This window comes from Melopsittacus undulatus, chromosome 2 (genome assembly GCF_012275295.1).
Source record: "Melopsittacus undulatus isolate bMelUnd1 chromosome 2, bMelUnd1.mat.Z, whole genome shotgun sequence".
Classification (NCBI taxonomy): domain Eukaryota; kingdom Metazoa; phylum Chordata; class Aves; order Psittaciformes; family Psittaculidae; genus Melopsittacus; species Melopsittacus undulatus.
The window spans coordinates 105,056,005-105,071,107 of NC_047528.1; the positions used below are offsets into that span (position 1 = coordinate 105,056,005).

At 42.3% G+C, this 15,103-nt stretch overlaps 1 protein-coding gene across 1 annotated transcript in view; it reads right to left on the minus strand.

The window, feature by feature from the left end:
* Positions 1 to 978: 978 nt before the first annotated feature.
* Positions 979 to 15,103, minus strand: part of HTR1F (5-hydroxytryptamine receptor 1F) — a 62,296-nt gene continuing 48,171 nt past the window's right edge. The window contains exon 2 of the mRNA XM_005144486.3: positions 979 to 2,117. Within this exon, the coding sequence (XP_005144543.2) occupies positions 979 to 2,079 (1,101 nt within the window). The 5' untranslated portion in view covers positions 2,080 to 2,117. The remainder of the gene's footprint in view (positions 2,118 to 15,103) is intronic.

A 15,103-nucleotide genomic window follows, 5' to 3' on the forward strand; every position in this document is an offset into this window, starting at 1 on the left:
TTAGCCCAAGCTCTTCATTAGGTGGCACTCAACCAAACCTCACTAAGCCACCCAGTGACAGCAGTGCTCTAGGGGCTCCTGCGCAAACTCTGTGGCTGGGTTTGGTGCTGAAAGTCACAGGAGCTGTGCCTCATAGTGTGTGAGGTAGGGGTGAGGACATGAAGAAAGGAGTCGCATGCTTCTCTCCTTTCTCACATCTCCATTAGGAGGATCAGGTGCTCTTTATAAGCTTACCCTCCCTACACCCTACTGCACTGGTTTCTAAGAGCACCAGGCACTATGTGTACCCAGCTTACTGGAGGCACCCCAACTGTCTGGCTGTTTCCCTTGGGGCTGTGCCCACATTTCTTGTGGGTGTGCAGTGGCAGAGGGCTTGCTATGAAACTGGTAACCCATGAAAAAGCACCTCACCTGCTGCTGGGGTGCTGTGAGGGCAAAACACAGGCAAGTCCTTCATCTGTGGGAGAAAGCAGAGCTGCAGCTGCACTCAGCTAATCAGCACAGGATGATGCTAGATATGTTTAAGTTACTACTCTTCCCTGGGAAAGGGTTGGCTCTGTGCTGCAGGCCTGTGCCAAACTAATAAAAACATGTCTTAATTCCAGGGTGTATTTTCTGTCTTATTTGCGATTAGGGTGTGTTTTCTTTTTTAAATTTTGTTACTTTGTCTACTTCAAGTGTATATTTCCTTCGTATTTAAGGTAATATCTTAGGCTTCAAACTAGGCAGTTGTGCAAATCCCATCTGGATTAAGAGCCACAATATGCTACCTCTTTTTCCAGAGCAAAACTGATTGCAGATGATCCATCTCTTTAAAACGTGGGCAATTTATGCTCCCAGTGCTACTGATACAAAAAAGTCATCATGTAAATGAAGAGTCTCCGTGCTTTTCCTTAAATACAACAAATGTCATCTCAGTTATATAAATTTATACAGGTTAAAAAACCAATGAGTATGTTCTTATATGAACAAAAGCTCTTAAAGATATTGCCTACACCGCACAAGCTTCTGGAAGGCTTTCTTGAAATCTTCATTAAAGATTGTGTATATTAGAGGGTTAATAAGGGAATTTATGTATCCCAGCCATGCTAGGAAATTAGACATGTCTTCTGAGATGTGACATCTTTCACAGGTATTAACAATTACTTCTTTTACAAAGAAAGGGAGCCAGCAGATCACAAATGCCCCCAAGATCAGACCCAGCGTAGTTGCTGCCTTTCTCTCTCTTGTGCTAGAGATTCTCTGTTTTTTCCAGGGCTTCTCATGCCTAGATTCAGACCTGGGGCTTCGTATGGTGATATTGACTTTATCACAGTTCACCGCGGGATCTGATGTCTTCTCTGCTGTGCTGGGCATTGAAACTGATTTGGTGCTTCTTTCACCTGCGTCCAAGAGCACCTGTCCATTTACCTCCTCCCTTACGATCCGGCTGATGCTTCTTCTGTGAAATGTCTTTGCTGCCTTGTATATCTTGTAATAAAGGATCAGAATCAAGGCCAGTGGGATATAGAAGGCGCCAAATGTAGAGTAAATGGTGGAAACAATGTGGTCGTGTTTGATGATGCATTCGTCATCCCTGCTGGTAGTCTGGTGCCGCCAAAACAAAGGTGGCATGGAGATAAAAATGGATATGATCCATACCACTGCGATCATGATGCCAGCGTGCTTAGGTGTCCTTTTCCGTGCATATTCCACAGCATCTGTGATTGCTCTGTACCGGTCCAAAGCAATGGCAGAGAGATGCAAGATGGAACATGTGCAGCACGTAATGTCCACACTCAGCCAGATGTCACACACCACTTGCCCCATGATCCAGGTCTCCTTTACAATGTAGACAATACTGAAGGGCATTACTAGGACTGCCACAAGGAAATCAGTCACTGCAAGTGAGCAGATTAGATAGTTGGCAGGGTGGTGGAGCTTTCTTGTTACAATTATTGCAGTCATCACAAGAGAATTGATGGCCGTTGTCATTAGTGCAAGCACAGATAGGGTAATGGAAATGAGAATCTTGGATGTCGCCCATTTAAATAGTTCTTCTGATGTACCGTTTTGTTCAGTTGAGTTTATTAAATCCATGTTCTTTTTTAAAGGTGATCTTTATCAGTAGCAGTTACCTGTTGGAAAAGTAAAAACATTCAGAAAGTACATCACAGAATCATAGAATAGTTAGGGTTGGAAAGGACCTTAAGATCCTCTTGTTCCAACCCCCACTGCAATGGGCAGGGTCACCTCACATCCTTAGTCTCCAATTTGAATCTCTTGATTTTTGTCATCTTAAAAGACTATGGATACTGAACTTACAAGACTTGTCACTTGAAATTATTTTGGACTCAGACAGGTTTTCCTGGCTAGCACTATGTGGGGTGCTCTGCCTCCAGAATAGGAGCCTCCTTTTTCTCCTTGATCTTGCTGTTGGGAAGGGCACGTTTGCATGCCAGGGGAGAGGAGCATCCTGTATTGCCTGAGATGGCACTGCCCTGTGGGGTGCTCCATGTTGCTGCACAGGGAACCAGACTTGTTCCTCAAGCAGGGCAGCAGCATCAGTGCAGCCCCTGGGGTGCAGAGCCAGCCCTCCTGCTAAATACTTACTCTGAATGGATTGCAGTCAAGTTTTGAAACTGGGTAAACTCACCCTGAAGTAAGTACTAATACTGCATTTAGGCACACTCTACTCCACTAAGCAATGTAATGGCTGTTGAAAACTTTAATCCACAGGAAGCAGGCATAATGTTTCTTTTCTCTCTATAAACTCTCCCCATCAGTATATAAGTCCTCCCTTGTATATAGATAAGCATGGGCTTTCTACATGGGAATATAGTTTTCAAGAGAAAACAGAATCTTGAAACATTGCAGTACAAATAGGAGAAGAAACAATCCCATGTGGAAAGGTTTATTTTAGGCAGCTCTAAAATGAAACAGCTGGATATATTTTAAAGCTTCAAATGGTTGACTTATTGTCTAACTGAAATATTACACATAGAACCATAGACTGGTTTGGGTTGGAAAGGACCCTAGACATCATCCAGCACCAACCATCCTCCACAAGCAGGACACCCCCCAACAGACCAGGCTGCTCCCATTAGGGTTTGAACCCAACCTGGCCTTGAACACTACCAGGGATGGGGCAGCCACAGCTTCTGTGGGCACCCTGTGCCAGTGTCCCACCGCCCTCACAGGGAAGAATCTCTTCCTAATACCTAATCTGAATCTCCCCAGAGGCCCCAGAGTAGAAGACGATGTTTGTGGTATCATGGAAGTCTTCTGTGTTCATCCAGTTGAGCTGTGTTTCCACTTCTTTAGCAGTAGCGAGGCTGGAAGTCTCAGTTTGAAGCAGGACATGCTCCACCACCAAATGGTTGCAAATCTTTCTGAGGTGAGCAATACCTGTTCAGTTTGCTGTGGATTTGTTTTTATTTCCTTGTACTCACTTTTAGAAATGCCTGAGCTGTTCCCCATGGGAAAACTTACTGAGACACAAGACCCTAAGAACAGTACTGCATCAGAGAGAAGTTCCATATGCCCAATACTTGGTCTCCAAAGAGGCCAAGCATCAGTGTCTAAAGGAAAGCCTATGAGCAGAGCAGGTCTACTTCTGCCAGGGTCCTAGGGGTGCTCAAAGGCCCCAGGGGCTGGGACCTATCTCTGCAGGAACCTCCACTCCACTGCCTCCTCCCAAGGGCCCAGGGAACATAGCTCAGCTTGGGGCCTTCAGTCCCTCCCTGAGCCATGTAGCTGAGCCTGTCCCTGTCTCCTGGACGGGTCTGGGACCTTCACTGCAGACAGCTGCTCTCCTTATACTTAGGGCATCGCTTGTCATGCAGAGGTGTTGGCATCACACAGCATAACCCATTCCAAGCCTAGTGTAGTCTGGTGTAGTACGTTCCATTCTATCCCATTCCGTTCTGCTCCATTCCATTCCATGCCATTCCATTCCTTTGCATTGCTTCCCACTGGAGTCAGAAGGAGATTGTGATACCTCCTAAGAGCCTGTGCATTCCCTGTCTCCTGCCCACACTAGCTGTTTTAACAGCTCCTCTCTTCTCTTGGGTGACCCACAAGAAGGGTGTCATGCTTAAAGAACAGCAGCTCCTACACAAAAGCAGATGAATTGTGGGTCCCAGTCTCCACAGTTCAACCCCACACCTATTTTCTAAGCTTTCCTGCTGCTCCAGGTAAACCTGGGCTGGGTCTGCAGTCAAAGCAGCTGCAGAAACACCTCCCTGCCCAGCTTCATGCTCAGCTCCCCTCCCCGTTAAAGTCATGTCCCAGTTCTGCTTTGCATCAAGAATGCCTTGTTATGGTGACTGGAGAAGAAAAGGCTCTGGGGTGTCCTCAGAGCAGCTTGGAGTACCTGAAGGGGACCTACAGGAAGTCTGGAGAGTCCTCATCAGATCGCTGTGCTGGCACAACAGGTTAAAATTGCCTGACTGCCCCCCTCTGCTCAGAACTGGGAGGAAACAAACCCAAATGGGGCTTCAAGGCATAGATTAGATTATTACTTTTCCTAAATGTTGCTATTCTGGGGTTGCTGCTGAGGAAAACTGAAGAAAACTGGGATGCTAGTTGTTCTGCTAATGGCTCTATAGGAACAGTGTAGCTCCTCTGATGGCTCTGCAGGAAGCAGAAAGCATGGAAATACAGCAGATGTTTAGATTGGATATAAGGAAGAAATTCTTTACTGTTAGGGTGGTGAGGCACTGGAATGGGTTGCCCAGGGAGGTTGTGAATGCTCCATCCCTGGCAGTGTTCAAGGCCAGGTTGGATGAAGCCTTGGGTGATATGGTTTAGTGTGAGGTGCCCCTGCCCATGGCAGGGGGGTTGGAACTAGATGATCCTAAGGTCCTTTCTAACCCTAACTATTCTATGGTTCTATAATTCTATTGAATAAATTCTGTTATGTTCTGGGGATGTGCACCTTGCTTTCTTATCAAGAAGAGTTTCTGATCACTCTATGGACTGCAGCTTGAGCTTCCAACTTTTTAGACTAAAGCTTGTAACACACAGTAAGAGGATCAGTTTCCATCCTCTTGTGTGTTTTGACCTGCAGTCTGTAGTGTGGGTATGATCTATTTGATGAGCCCTTAAGTGGGACTTTAACTGACAGATTTTAGACTGCCAAATGTAGGATGCCACATGTAGCGAAAAATGGGAAATAACTGAATGATTTTTCATAGGAAAGATGGGTGTCATTAAAATAGCTAAAGCTTTTTGGTATTATGTTGGAGTGGCTGAAAAAGAATCTCATATACTGTTAATAACCTTGAACCCAGGTCACTAATTTGGTTTGATATTGTAACCTGGGACAATATTTAGTATGCTATTGACCTACTCAGAAAGTTTTTTAGCACTGCTTGATCAACACTTAATTGTTTGGAAGACAAGGAATGGAAATGTATTTGACATGGTGATTATTTACAAATGCTGAACAGAATCTTGTCCTGTATGTGAGCTCATTACAGCATGTGAGTGCTCTCTTTCTTTCTGCATCCCTCCTCTGAACTTGAAATACACTTCACACACATAAAAATAGATCTTGCATCATGTCAGTGTCACCTTAAAACCTTCTGAATCAACAGTAATTGCTAGTTTGCAGATATTTTTGTCTACAGCTAGCTGCTTTCCAGAGAAGGAATAGGCACATATGGTATTATCTGGTGAAAGTTCAACCTCTGCAAAATAAATCTTAATTTTTAAACTTGTATAAATACATGGAGGAATAAAAGTTTACTGGGAAAAACTACGACTTCTGTTGATACCCAGCAGCTGATCATATTTTAGAAGCGTTACTCATTATGGTTAATTACCTTATAAATTTCTAACTCTTTGGATATTAGTCCTTAATTGCAAGCAAGCAAAAAGCAATTTAGAGCTAATGAAAGCTGATGAATAGCTTTAGAAAGATTATTCAGCGTGAGACGTGGAGTAAGGAAGATATAGCATGGATGTGTTCACCAAACTGGTGTGTATATTACACAGGTTACTTTAGTGCTGGAGTGATTTGGAGGCTCTTTGTAAGAAGCACAGAAAATGTGCTTACTTGCCATGTGTAGTGATTATACTTCTCTGTGTGGTTTTAAGATTATCAGCTGGTATGCTTAGATTTCATTCAGGCTGCTAACCTGGAAATACAGCAGCACTGAAGATTACCACATTGAGTTTTAGTGTACTGCTGTTATTGTGCTGCAGTCTGCTGTTCATGGGGTATAACCTGTTCTGTAACACGGTAGGATATATGCCCTCCTGTTCCTACATCAAAGTTGCCTTTACAATGCTGGCAGCAGGTGACCACTGTAGTCCCTGTGGGCTGCTGTGAACACCACAGTGTGGCTCCATCCAAGAAAGGCAGCAGTACGGTGATAGGATCTGCCCTCCAAGGTGGTAACTCCCTTTGAGGTTACAGTGGGTTGTGCTGCTTAGGACTGCCAGGCACAGTTTGGTGGTTTTCCTTTCCAAGCCATATGGAGATCCTCTGGTGAGAATTCACACAAGGTTTTTGGGTGTTCATTAGCTAAAAAGATTGGTTTATAAACGTGTGAAGTAGGAACACTGGGAGTGTTTAAGGACTGATGCTTCTCTCTCTTTTGATCACTTCTACAATGAAATAATTCTGTATTTTCTCTTACTAAGTTGAACTCAGTTCAGTCAGTGGCCCTCAGGGGCTGCTGTCCTCAGCAAGTAACTGAATCACTACAACCAAGTATGAAGGATGGTTCTGTAAACTGCACTGGATTAGGATGCAGGAGAGCTGGCTTCTGCCCCTCTGCTGCAGCCTTTTTGTGTCAATTTTAGAGCAAATTCATTAAAGCACTTCTGTTAATTCTCTGTAAAATAGCTAATTTGCATATTCTTATTGCCTTCTCTTAGTAGCATGAATAATCTCTTGTATACATTTACTGTAGGCAAGATCTAATCTCAGGTGATATGCACAGGTTCTGTGGGCATACTGACATAACCACACACTATACTTCTAGCTTAGACTTTAACATAAGACTGCAAAATGATTCATGGAAGACTTGGAGCTCTCTTCTTTGAGCTATGAGTTTACTTTTTTGAGTGAAAACAAACTTGCAGATGTGCTGAACTGGAGGTAAATCTGTATTTCAACAATTATAGAATAGGTTCAGCAGTGACATGTAGCTATTTTCAAAGAAATTGTTACAGTCCAGATATTTTTTAGGCTACTTTTGTGGAACTAGCAACTTGGTGCCCCTCTTGAACTAAGCTGAATCTGTCAGCTTATCACTGATAGCGCAAATTCCATGGAAGTTGCTCTTGCTGCAGCTGGAAGTGTTGTCTTTTATCATTACCTTTTCAGTATGCAGCTCTTGTTGGAAAAGTTTGGAAAGACTTGAAACTTTAATTGTCCTGAGCTGCTGATTGGTGAAAGTGATGTCTTGTACTTTATCTTCATGATAGGTCTTAACAGACTAAATTAATCTATAACTTCTATTAAAATACAAGTATGGTATTTCAGCTGCCCCATTAAAGTATTAGCCTTTGATTGCTGAACAAGAGCCCTGTAAACTATAGAAGCTGCTCTTCACCTAAGATAGCATGTCTGTTATTTTGGTACTTAAACATTATTATTTTTGAGGAATTAGGCACTTCTACAGATCTTTTTTCCTTCCCTCCCAGGTATGACACACTAAGCTGACCAGAATATGATTACTTCCTTGTCTCTAAATACCCATATATCATCCTACTGATCTTGTTTAGAAGGCATGGGGGGAAGTGTCTGTGCAGCCTTATCACAAGAGTAAACATTCGTCTAGTGGCCACTGAAATAAAAGGGAATGTTGTTGGTGCTCCTTGGTTTTGCAGGAGCATAGGTATGTTATTAAGCACATAACCATCCATTTTTGTCTGAGATTTACAAAACACTAACAAGATCGCTCTTGTTCAATAGCATTAGTCTGTCCTTCCAGGTTTGGAAAACAGCATTTCTCTGCCTTTGGGTAAACTTAGAAAATAATAGGAAACACTGACTTCTGGAAAAACATGTTTGGGAGTACCTTTGGGAAGGGCATCATGAGCTGACTGTTTGGGGTTCTGAGTTTAGACTAAACTGTTAGAAATGCACAGCTCTTGATTTTGGGGCCTGGTTTCTCTTACATTGCTTTAAGTACTGGCAGTGAGAAAAACTTGATGGTTAGAGTAAGTACTGCTTTTGGAAACAAGCTTTCTGGGTGTACTGAGGTTGCTTGACTTTTCCCATGTGGGTTCCTTAGCATGTGGGTTTAATTTGAAAACATTAACAGTGCTCAGAAAGCAAAACGAGCAACTGATTGAACTAAGGGTATTTAAATTGCTACAGCCAGCAGCAACAGCCTTTGTGCATTAACTAAACACAAAATTGTGCCAGTGGCACAGATAGGTCCTACCCATTTCTCTCACTCAGGCTTCAGCTGGTTTTGAAATGCTGAAGTGTTTCACTTGCCAGCAGGATCTCTTGCCCTATTGGCCAGACTGATCTGTAAGCCAGGTAGAAATGCCCAGCTTTCTTGCTCTTGTGGTAACTGATCTTACAAACTTAGTTTCCTAATGGAAAGGAAGACTATACTTGTTTTTAGCTAGCTTGTTTTTATCAGCTGGTCCTGTATAGGCTAACCAGATGCTTACTGAAGGTAAGACTGAAATAATCATAGAAGGATAAAGTAGCTGTAAGTATAGCCTTGCTTGGGAACTAAAATTGCTTTTGAAACCAGTACTTATGAGTTTGTAAAAATCCTTCCTGATGTGGCTATGTGTCTTTAGATACCAATCACGTGATGTACTAATGACAATTAGCTTAGTAATGATCTGTTATATTAAATATGAGTAGAAGGAAATAGTACTCTTTTGAGTTAAACAAATCTATTTAAAAAGAGTGAACTTGTACTTGGATCTGAGAGGGGATATGTACTTTTTTGAGCCTGAGTCCTAGTGCCCCAACAGATGAGAAAGAGGAGACACAGGTACTTTTACTTGATTCTTTCCTCCCAGTAACTTTCATTAAGGCTCCTAAAATATCTCCTGGGACAAGGCAGAGATGACTGGCAAGTTTCTGAGAGAAGTTAACCTGAAAGCAGCTGCTGCAAACCTGCCATTCCTGGAATGCAAAGTAGATGGCTATCAGCCTTGTGAAACAGAAATCACAAGCTTTTCGGTTGCCAGCTTTTCTTACCCTGTATGCATCTCTGCATGCTTAAAATCTAATGCCCACCTTCCTACTCCCCTCTCCCCCCCATTTTTTTCCTTTGTATCTGCTACTTAATGAGGAGGTAGAGTTATTGCCAGTTCTTAATCTGTCAACAAATGTTTGTATAAGCATGCTGATGTAATGCTTTGGATTCCCTGTTTTGTGTGGTACTGCCTCAGTCCATGGGACGGAGCACGTTCTGGACCTGAAATGTATTGGTAAGCTGGAGTAATATCTCAGAAGCTCTTTAGGTTTTGCTGTTTGAGTCTATAAGTAACTGGAGTTATTTATCATTTCCACTTGTAGAAGGTCACAACAGACCCATTTCTAGAAACAGACCACAGATGACTGTAAAATCACAGATTAATCAATAATACTAATATCAGCTGGAGATAATGTAGAATTCTGCCTCCCAAACATCCTTCAGAAGAAGCCTGCATAAATAGATGGACTTTGCAGTGTGCCCTGAATATCAGTATAGCACATGAAGGAAACAAATCTGGGAGTCCTGGAGAATAGGCACCTCTGCCTTAGAGATGCACAAATCCATTTATAACCTGAGTACAGGTGCTCTGGTTTCTCACAGAATGGCAAAGAAAAATCCATTTATGTGCCTTGAATTCAAGGCACAGAAGTTTCATAGTAAACCTGCATGTGATGCTTTTCTTAGCCTTGGCACAGTCTAAGTCTCTGCATTGGCAAAATGATACGTTGCAGTATGTTTTGTGTCAGGCGTAACAAAGATGATGCTTGCTTTAATTTTCAGGATGGTTCTTTAAATTTTTTCAGCTAACAGAAATAATTCCTACTGGCTAAAATGACAAAGTCTGACAGACTTAGCCCTGAAAATGACTCTCATATGTCTGCTTTGTCATGTTACTGCTTTTGGTGCAAATTCAACAGGAGGGACGTAGTGCTTCCACTGAAGCAGCTGAAATGCAAAGTCTAAGGCCTTGCTCAAGATGCCAGGGAATGTGAACCGCTCCTCTGCCACTAGATGCTGACAAAAGAGATACAAACTCCACTGGGACCAGAACAAAGGCAGTAATCTCTGGCAAAGGGACAGAGCAAAGCATTGACATAGCTTCTGTCCTCATCTCTCTGGTGAAATTCGCCTTCATGTTTCATATTGAGGCTGTATAAATTGCAGCATGCTGGCTGTGACTTCTCTGGCACATCTTCCTCCAGGAGGCTTTGGTCCTCGCTTCATTTCTTCAAGAGCATTACCAAGTGCTGTGTTTTCCAGTCTGCAAAATACCAGACTCTTCAGGTCCAACCAAATGTGACAGCCACAGTGATTCCCAAACCTCTCTCACAGGGAGCAGCTTCATGCCGTCTGCATTTCAAAGGTGTCACTGCAGTTTCTGTGGAGGCACCACCTGAGCAATCTTTAAACTCAGCCAGGTAACTATGAGCAGAGGACTGAGCAAAACATTCTTGGGTGGCAGGGTTGCTACATAGGTGGGGTTAGTCTGTAATGCATTCCTTGATTGCCTTTGTCATGTTCTCTATTTGCATCTGTTGGACCGCATCTGTGCTGCTTGTCAAGCTTGCCTGGAAGATACCTCCCCTGCTTATTGTTATCATATCTGTAGCAACTGCTGCATTTGCTTATATGAAAGAATGATGTTCAGAAAGTAATTATGCATTCCTTGCTGCTTCCAGTGTTGAAGTTGAGGGTTTGTTTTTTGTCTCCTTTTGGAAAATCAGTCACTCATCAGTGTTTGCTCTTTATTTTGTGTCCCTCTGCCATCTGTTTTAATCTAGCTGAGGGGGATGAGGGGGGGAGGCAAGGCAGCTTCTCAGCCAGCCCTCTGAATGGGGGGAAGGAGAAGCAGCAAGAATGGCATTGTCCACAGGATGACAGACTTGCTTACATAAAAGAGTACGCATGCCTCTCAAATGCAGCTTTAGTTTTTGGGTGACAGGAGAGTGAACCTGTTATGAACTTGATCATTTTGGCTTGAGAAAGGGAGAATTTCCGACTCATATTCATAGTTCTCTAGCGGGGATGGCAGTGAGTTATTTCTGTAATTCATTAAATGAGGCAATTCAGTTTCCTCGCTTATTTGAGGATTGTCTGAATACCTAATCCAGACCTACGTGTGAGAAATGAAGTAGTGTCTGGGCACTCCTGTGGGAGCAAAATGATACTTTCATGACTGCAAGTAGTCTACACAGACAAAGTCCCATGTAACTATGTGGTCAACATCCTGTCCTTACACAGAAGTGGCCTTGGTGGTTGAGATCTGAACATGGACCTTCTATATCATGAGTGGACCACTCACTTCCTATTCCCCCTCCTTGGCACCCATCCTTAATTTAGGCTGCAGCTAACAGCCTGAAATGTTCCATTCAATGAAAAATCCTTTGTATTAGGAAAATATATTAAAAATTGAATTTTTGTTCTGTTGAAGAACTAAATGTTCTGTTGAATGCAATGCGTGCATTTGTTTTCATTTCAAGTTTTTCTTTGGACTGGCAGTGAATCAAAGAAGTGACTCTTCACCTGTCTCTATATGTAATTTGTACAACTAGTTTCATGCTGTGCAGGAATGGTTTGCTTTCATGATTATCAACTAAATTTTTACAGTGGGGTGAAAATGCAGAATAGTTTTGCTTGTGTTTCAAAACACTGCTTTTCAGGTAAGGGCTTGAAACCTCTATGAATCACAAAGCAGTGTTGGAGTAAGGAGGTTGAGAGGCAGTTTTACTTCCTTTGAACAGTAATAAAATGCAGCCTTGTTTCTCTCACTTCCCACTCATCCTTATGCTTTGGAGCCATGTGTTCTTTGGCAGCCCTCTGTAAACACATGCATGCACAGTTGTAAGTCACAAACCCTTTTCACTGATGCACCTACCCCTGAACTCTATTACTAGGAAGAGTACAACTTTAAAAAAGAAAAGAAAAACTGTTTTCTAGTTAATAGGCTTTTTGGTGGAATAGCTCGGTATTACCTGACTCCTAAGGTAGTGTGGGCACCTTATGTCTTAGTTCCTTGCAAATTTTATCAAATTTGTTTTTTATTACATAATAATAGTAAGACCTTTTATGCAACTGGAAGAAATAACCTTGTTCAATCCTGCCTGAATAGTAAGAAAACAATATTTTCACATGTGTGTTTAGAAAAGATCTCTGTTTCAATCTACAATATAAAACTCCATAATTTTCAAACTACTACCTGGGTCACCATCAGCATGTTTAACTATCTGCTGGGTGTTCAACAGGACAGCTTTGAGGGAGAACTGGTCTCAGAGGGGTTTGTTGGAAGAGGAGCAAAGGCAACATGTCTGTGTGCTCCTCTGCTGCAAAGGCTCTGCTTGGCACAAGAGCAGTACAAGTGTGTAGTTAATTACTTATAATTTGGAGAGATTGCAAAATTTACATAATGTGCAATCTCATCTCTGCCTAATTTTTGGAGTCTGGTGCTTTTTTACAAAGACTGTCTTACTGTAGACTTCCCAGTGTCTTTCCCTGTACTTCTTTTTATGGTGTCATTTGTCTTTATTCTAATCCTTATCTGATCATATTATAGACTGAATGTCTTTCCCTAGGTCTTGTTATCCATAGGTGATGAAATAACCCTATGATGTGTAAACGCTGCATTGGGTTTGTACTAAACATCAGTTCTCTAATATTTATCTGGACTGATGCAATTCAGGCCGTTTCCTCTGAATGATGTGCATGTAGCCCTGACCAAGTATTTTAGCAAAATAAACAAAACGGGTCTTAAAGTTAGTGGCTATGGAAGTGGGAGGAAAATAAAGAGCATCAACTTTTCAGAGGAAGTAGAACCCCAAATGGTGTTTTACTGGTTTTTCTTTCTGATCTCCTTGGGAAAGTCAAGAGAGGAGAGGATGTACATGCTGCCAGAAAACCAGGCAGGATTTGTTGAAAGCCTTCTCACAGTGACGCATCCATGGGATTTTAGTGTGGAATGTTTGTCTTTAGACAATACTTTTCTGCCATGGGGTGCCAGGCTGCCTGGCCCTGATGACTTCCACCAGTGAAGAACTGCAGCTCTAGGGAGAGACCCTGTAAAAGGTACAAGGAGGGGAAGGGCAAGTGTGCATGCAAGCTCCTCCAGTTTGCCTGGGTGTCAAAGGGACCCTAGGACTTGCCATCACCTCAGAGGAGGATGTGCCATGAGGGAACGGCACAACAGGCCCTTGTCCTGTCTGAAATGCTGGCAAATTGCAGACCCCATAAAGCAGTGAGTGTGGTCTGTAGAAGGTGGCCTTTATAAGGTCTTTAATGTCTTTCTTGAAATTGATATGCAGAAGCTTAGCATGGAAAAAAAATGAACTTCGAGCTCTGAACAGCTGTGTGGAAGGCTAGGAAATCTTACCAAGTGGATAGGAGACACTTTCACAGGAAGGTCCTGTATTGGAGATGTCAGATAAAAATCTCAACCTGGGAACCTGCGCAGGAGTTTTCATTTTATAAGCAGTAATTAAAATGTCCTCAGGTCAGCCTGGCTTAGATTGCTGTAGGTGGGCTGACTTTGCAGTAGGCTTGAAACCACACTATGTGGTACTGTGTCAAGCTGTAGAGATTGAAGCTATTAACCTCTTCCATAGGTAAACAGAGGTAGAGTTCATATACTGAAGAGGCAGAGAGATATAATTTACTGTTGAGGCTGGTATTATCTGAGCAAGCTGGCACATGCACTTGGCTCCATGCAGGGCTGCTGTGGTGAGGAAGGCAGGAGGTGAGTTGGGGCAGTGGCTGCCAGGCTCAGGTCAGCAGCTGGTCTAGAAATGCCTTGTGCATGGTCAGGGCCAGGATCTCATCACCATGTTTTGGCACAGAACAACATTCTCTGTGGTCAGCTGGCACCACAGCTTGCTGAGTCATTACTGGAAACATTTGGCCTTGGGTATGTTTTTAGGAATGCAGCAGAATGGGTTCACACACAGAAGCAAGGATTTATCTTCCCTAGGAAGCTTCCTGGGTCTGTCAGGTCTCTAGTTGCAGATTCCGTGATTACTAAGTAAGGTCTTAAGCTCTCTAACACTTTGTGAACTAATTTTCTTTTCTGATAGCAAAATAACAGACTGTCACACACAGCTTTTTTCCTTTGCATATTTCTGATGTAGTTGTGACACTTGACATACAGCACAGATGACTGTGAACAGCCTCTTAAAATTTTAACGGATGATTCAGAATTGGTTATGAAAACCAACCTTATTGTTGCCTACTGAATTCCTCAGGCAACAACTGTGTAACAAGATTATCCAGCTTCAGTTGATCCCCAAAACTTCATTGATGAAGCACCAAAAGAATCTGAAATTATAAGCCTAGGAAACTATTTCTAAACAAAATCTCAGATTTAGTTGCTGATGCTGATCCCCCCTGTAATTCCCCCCCTCCACCTTGAGAACCTGCTGATGCTGGCTTTCTAAGATCTTTTAAAACCACTTGTTATGATTAAAGCCTTCAGCACTGTAAGGAAGCTTAGATACTACTTTATCTTAAGGATGCTTGTAGGTAGCACTTCAGCTCTTTGTTTTCCAAGTAAGAAAAAAGTATAGATTCAGAAAAGGGCTGAGTAAAGCTATCTTTTAGATTTAGATTACAATAGTAACATAAAGAAGCGATAATTCCAGCAGCTGTTTTCTCCTTAAATTGTATGCTGAGAAAATTACATTTGTCTTTCTTGTACAAGCACATTTCTTTGTAATCTCTGTGTATACTTGCAATAGATTTCAAAATATTTCCCAAGGATGTTTAAAACCCATGTTTTACAGTACTTGCACATGATAATGTGTAATATTAATTTAATGTTGAAGAGAAGCATTAAACTGACTGTTTCTAATTGCTCAAATCTTCAGAAGGAACATCCGTACTGTGAACTGCTTTGTGAGAGTTCAAAAACCTCCAGTGGATTCTCAACAACTGTAGGCTGTCTATAGTCCCTG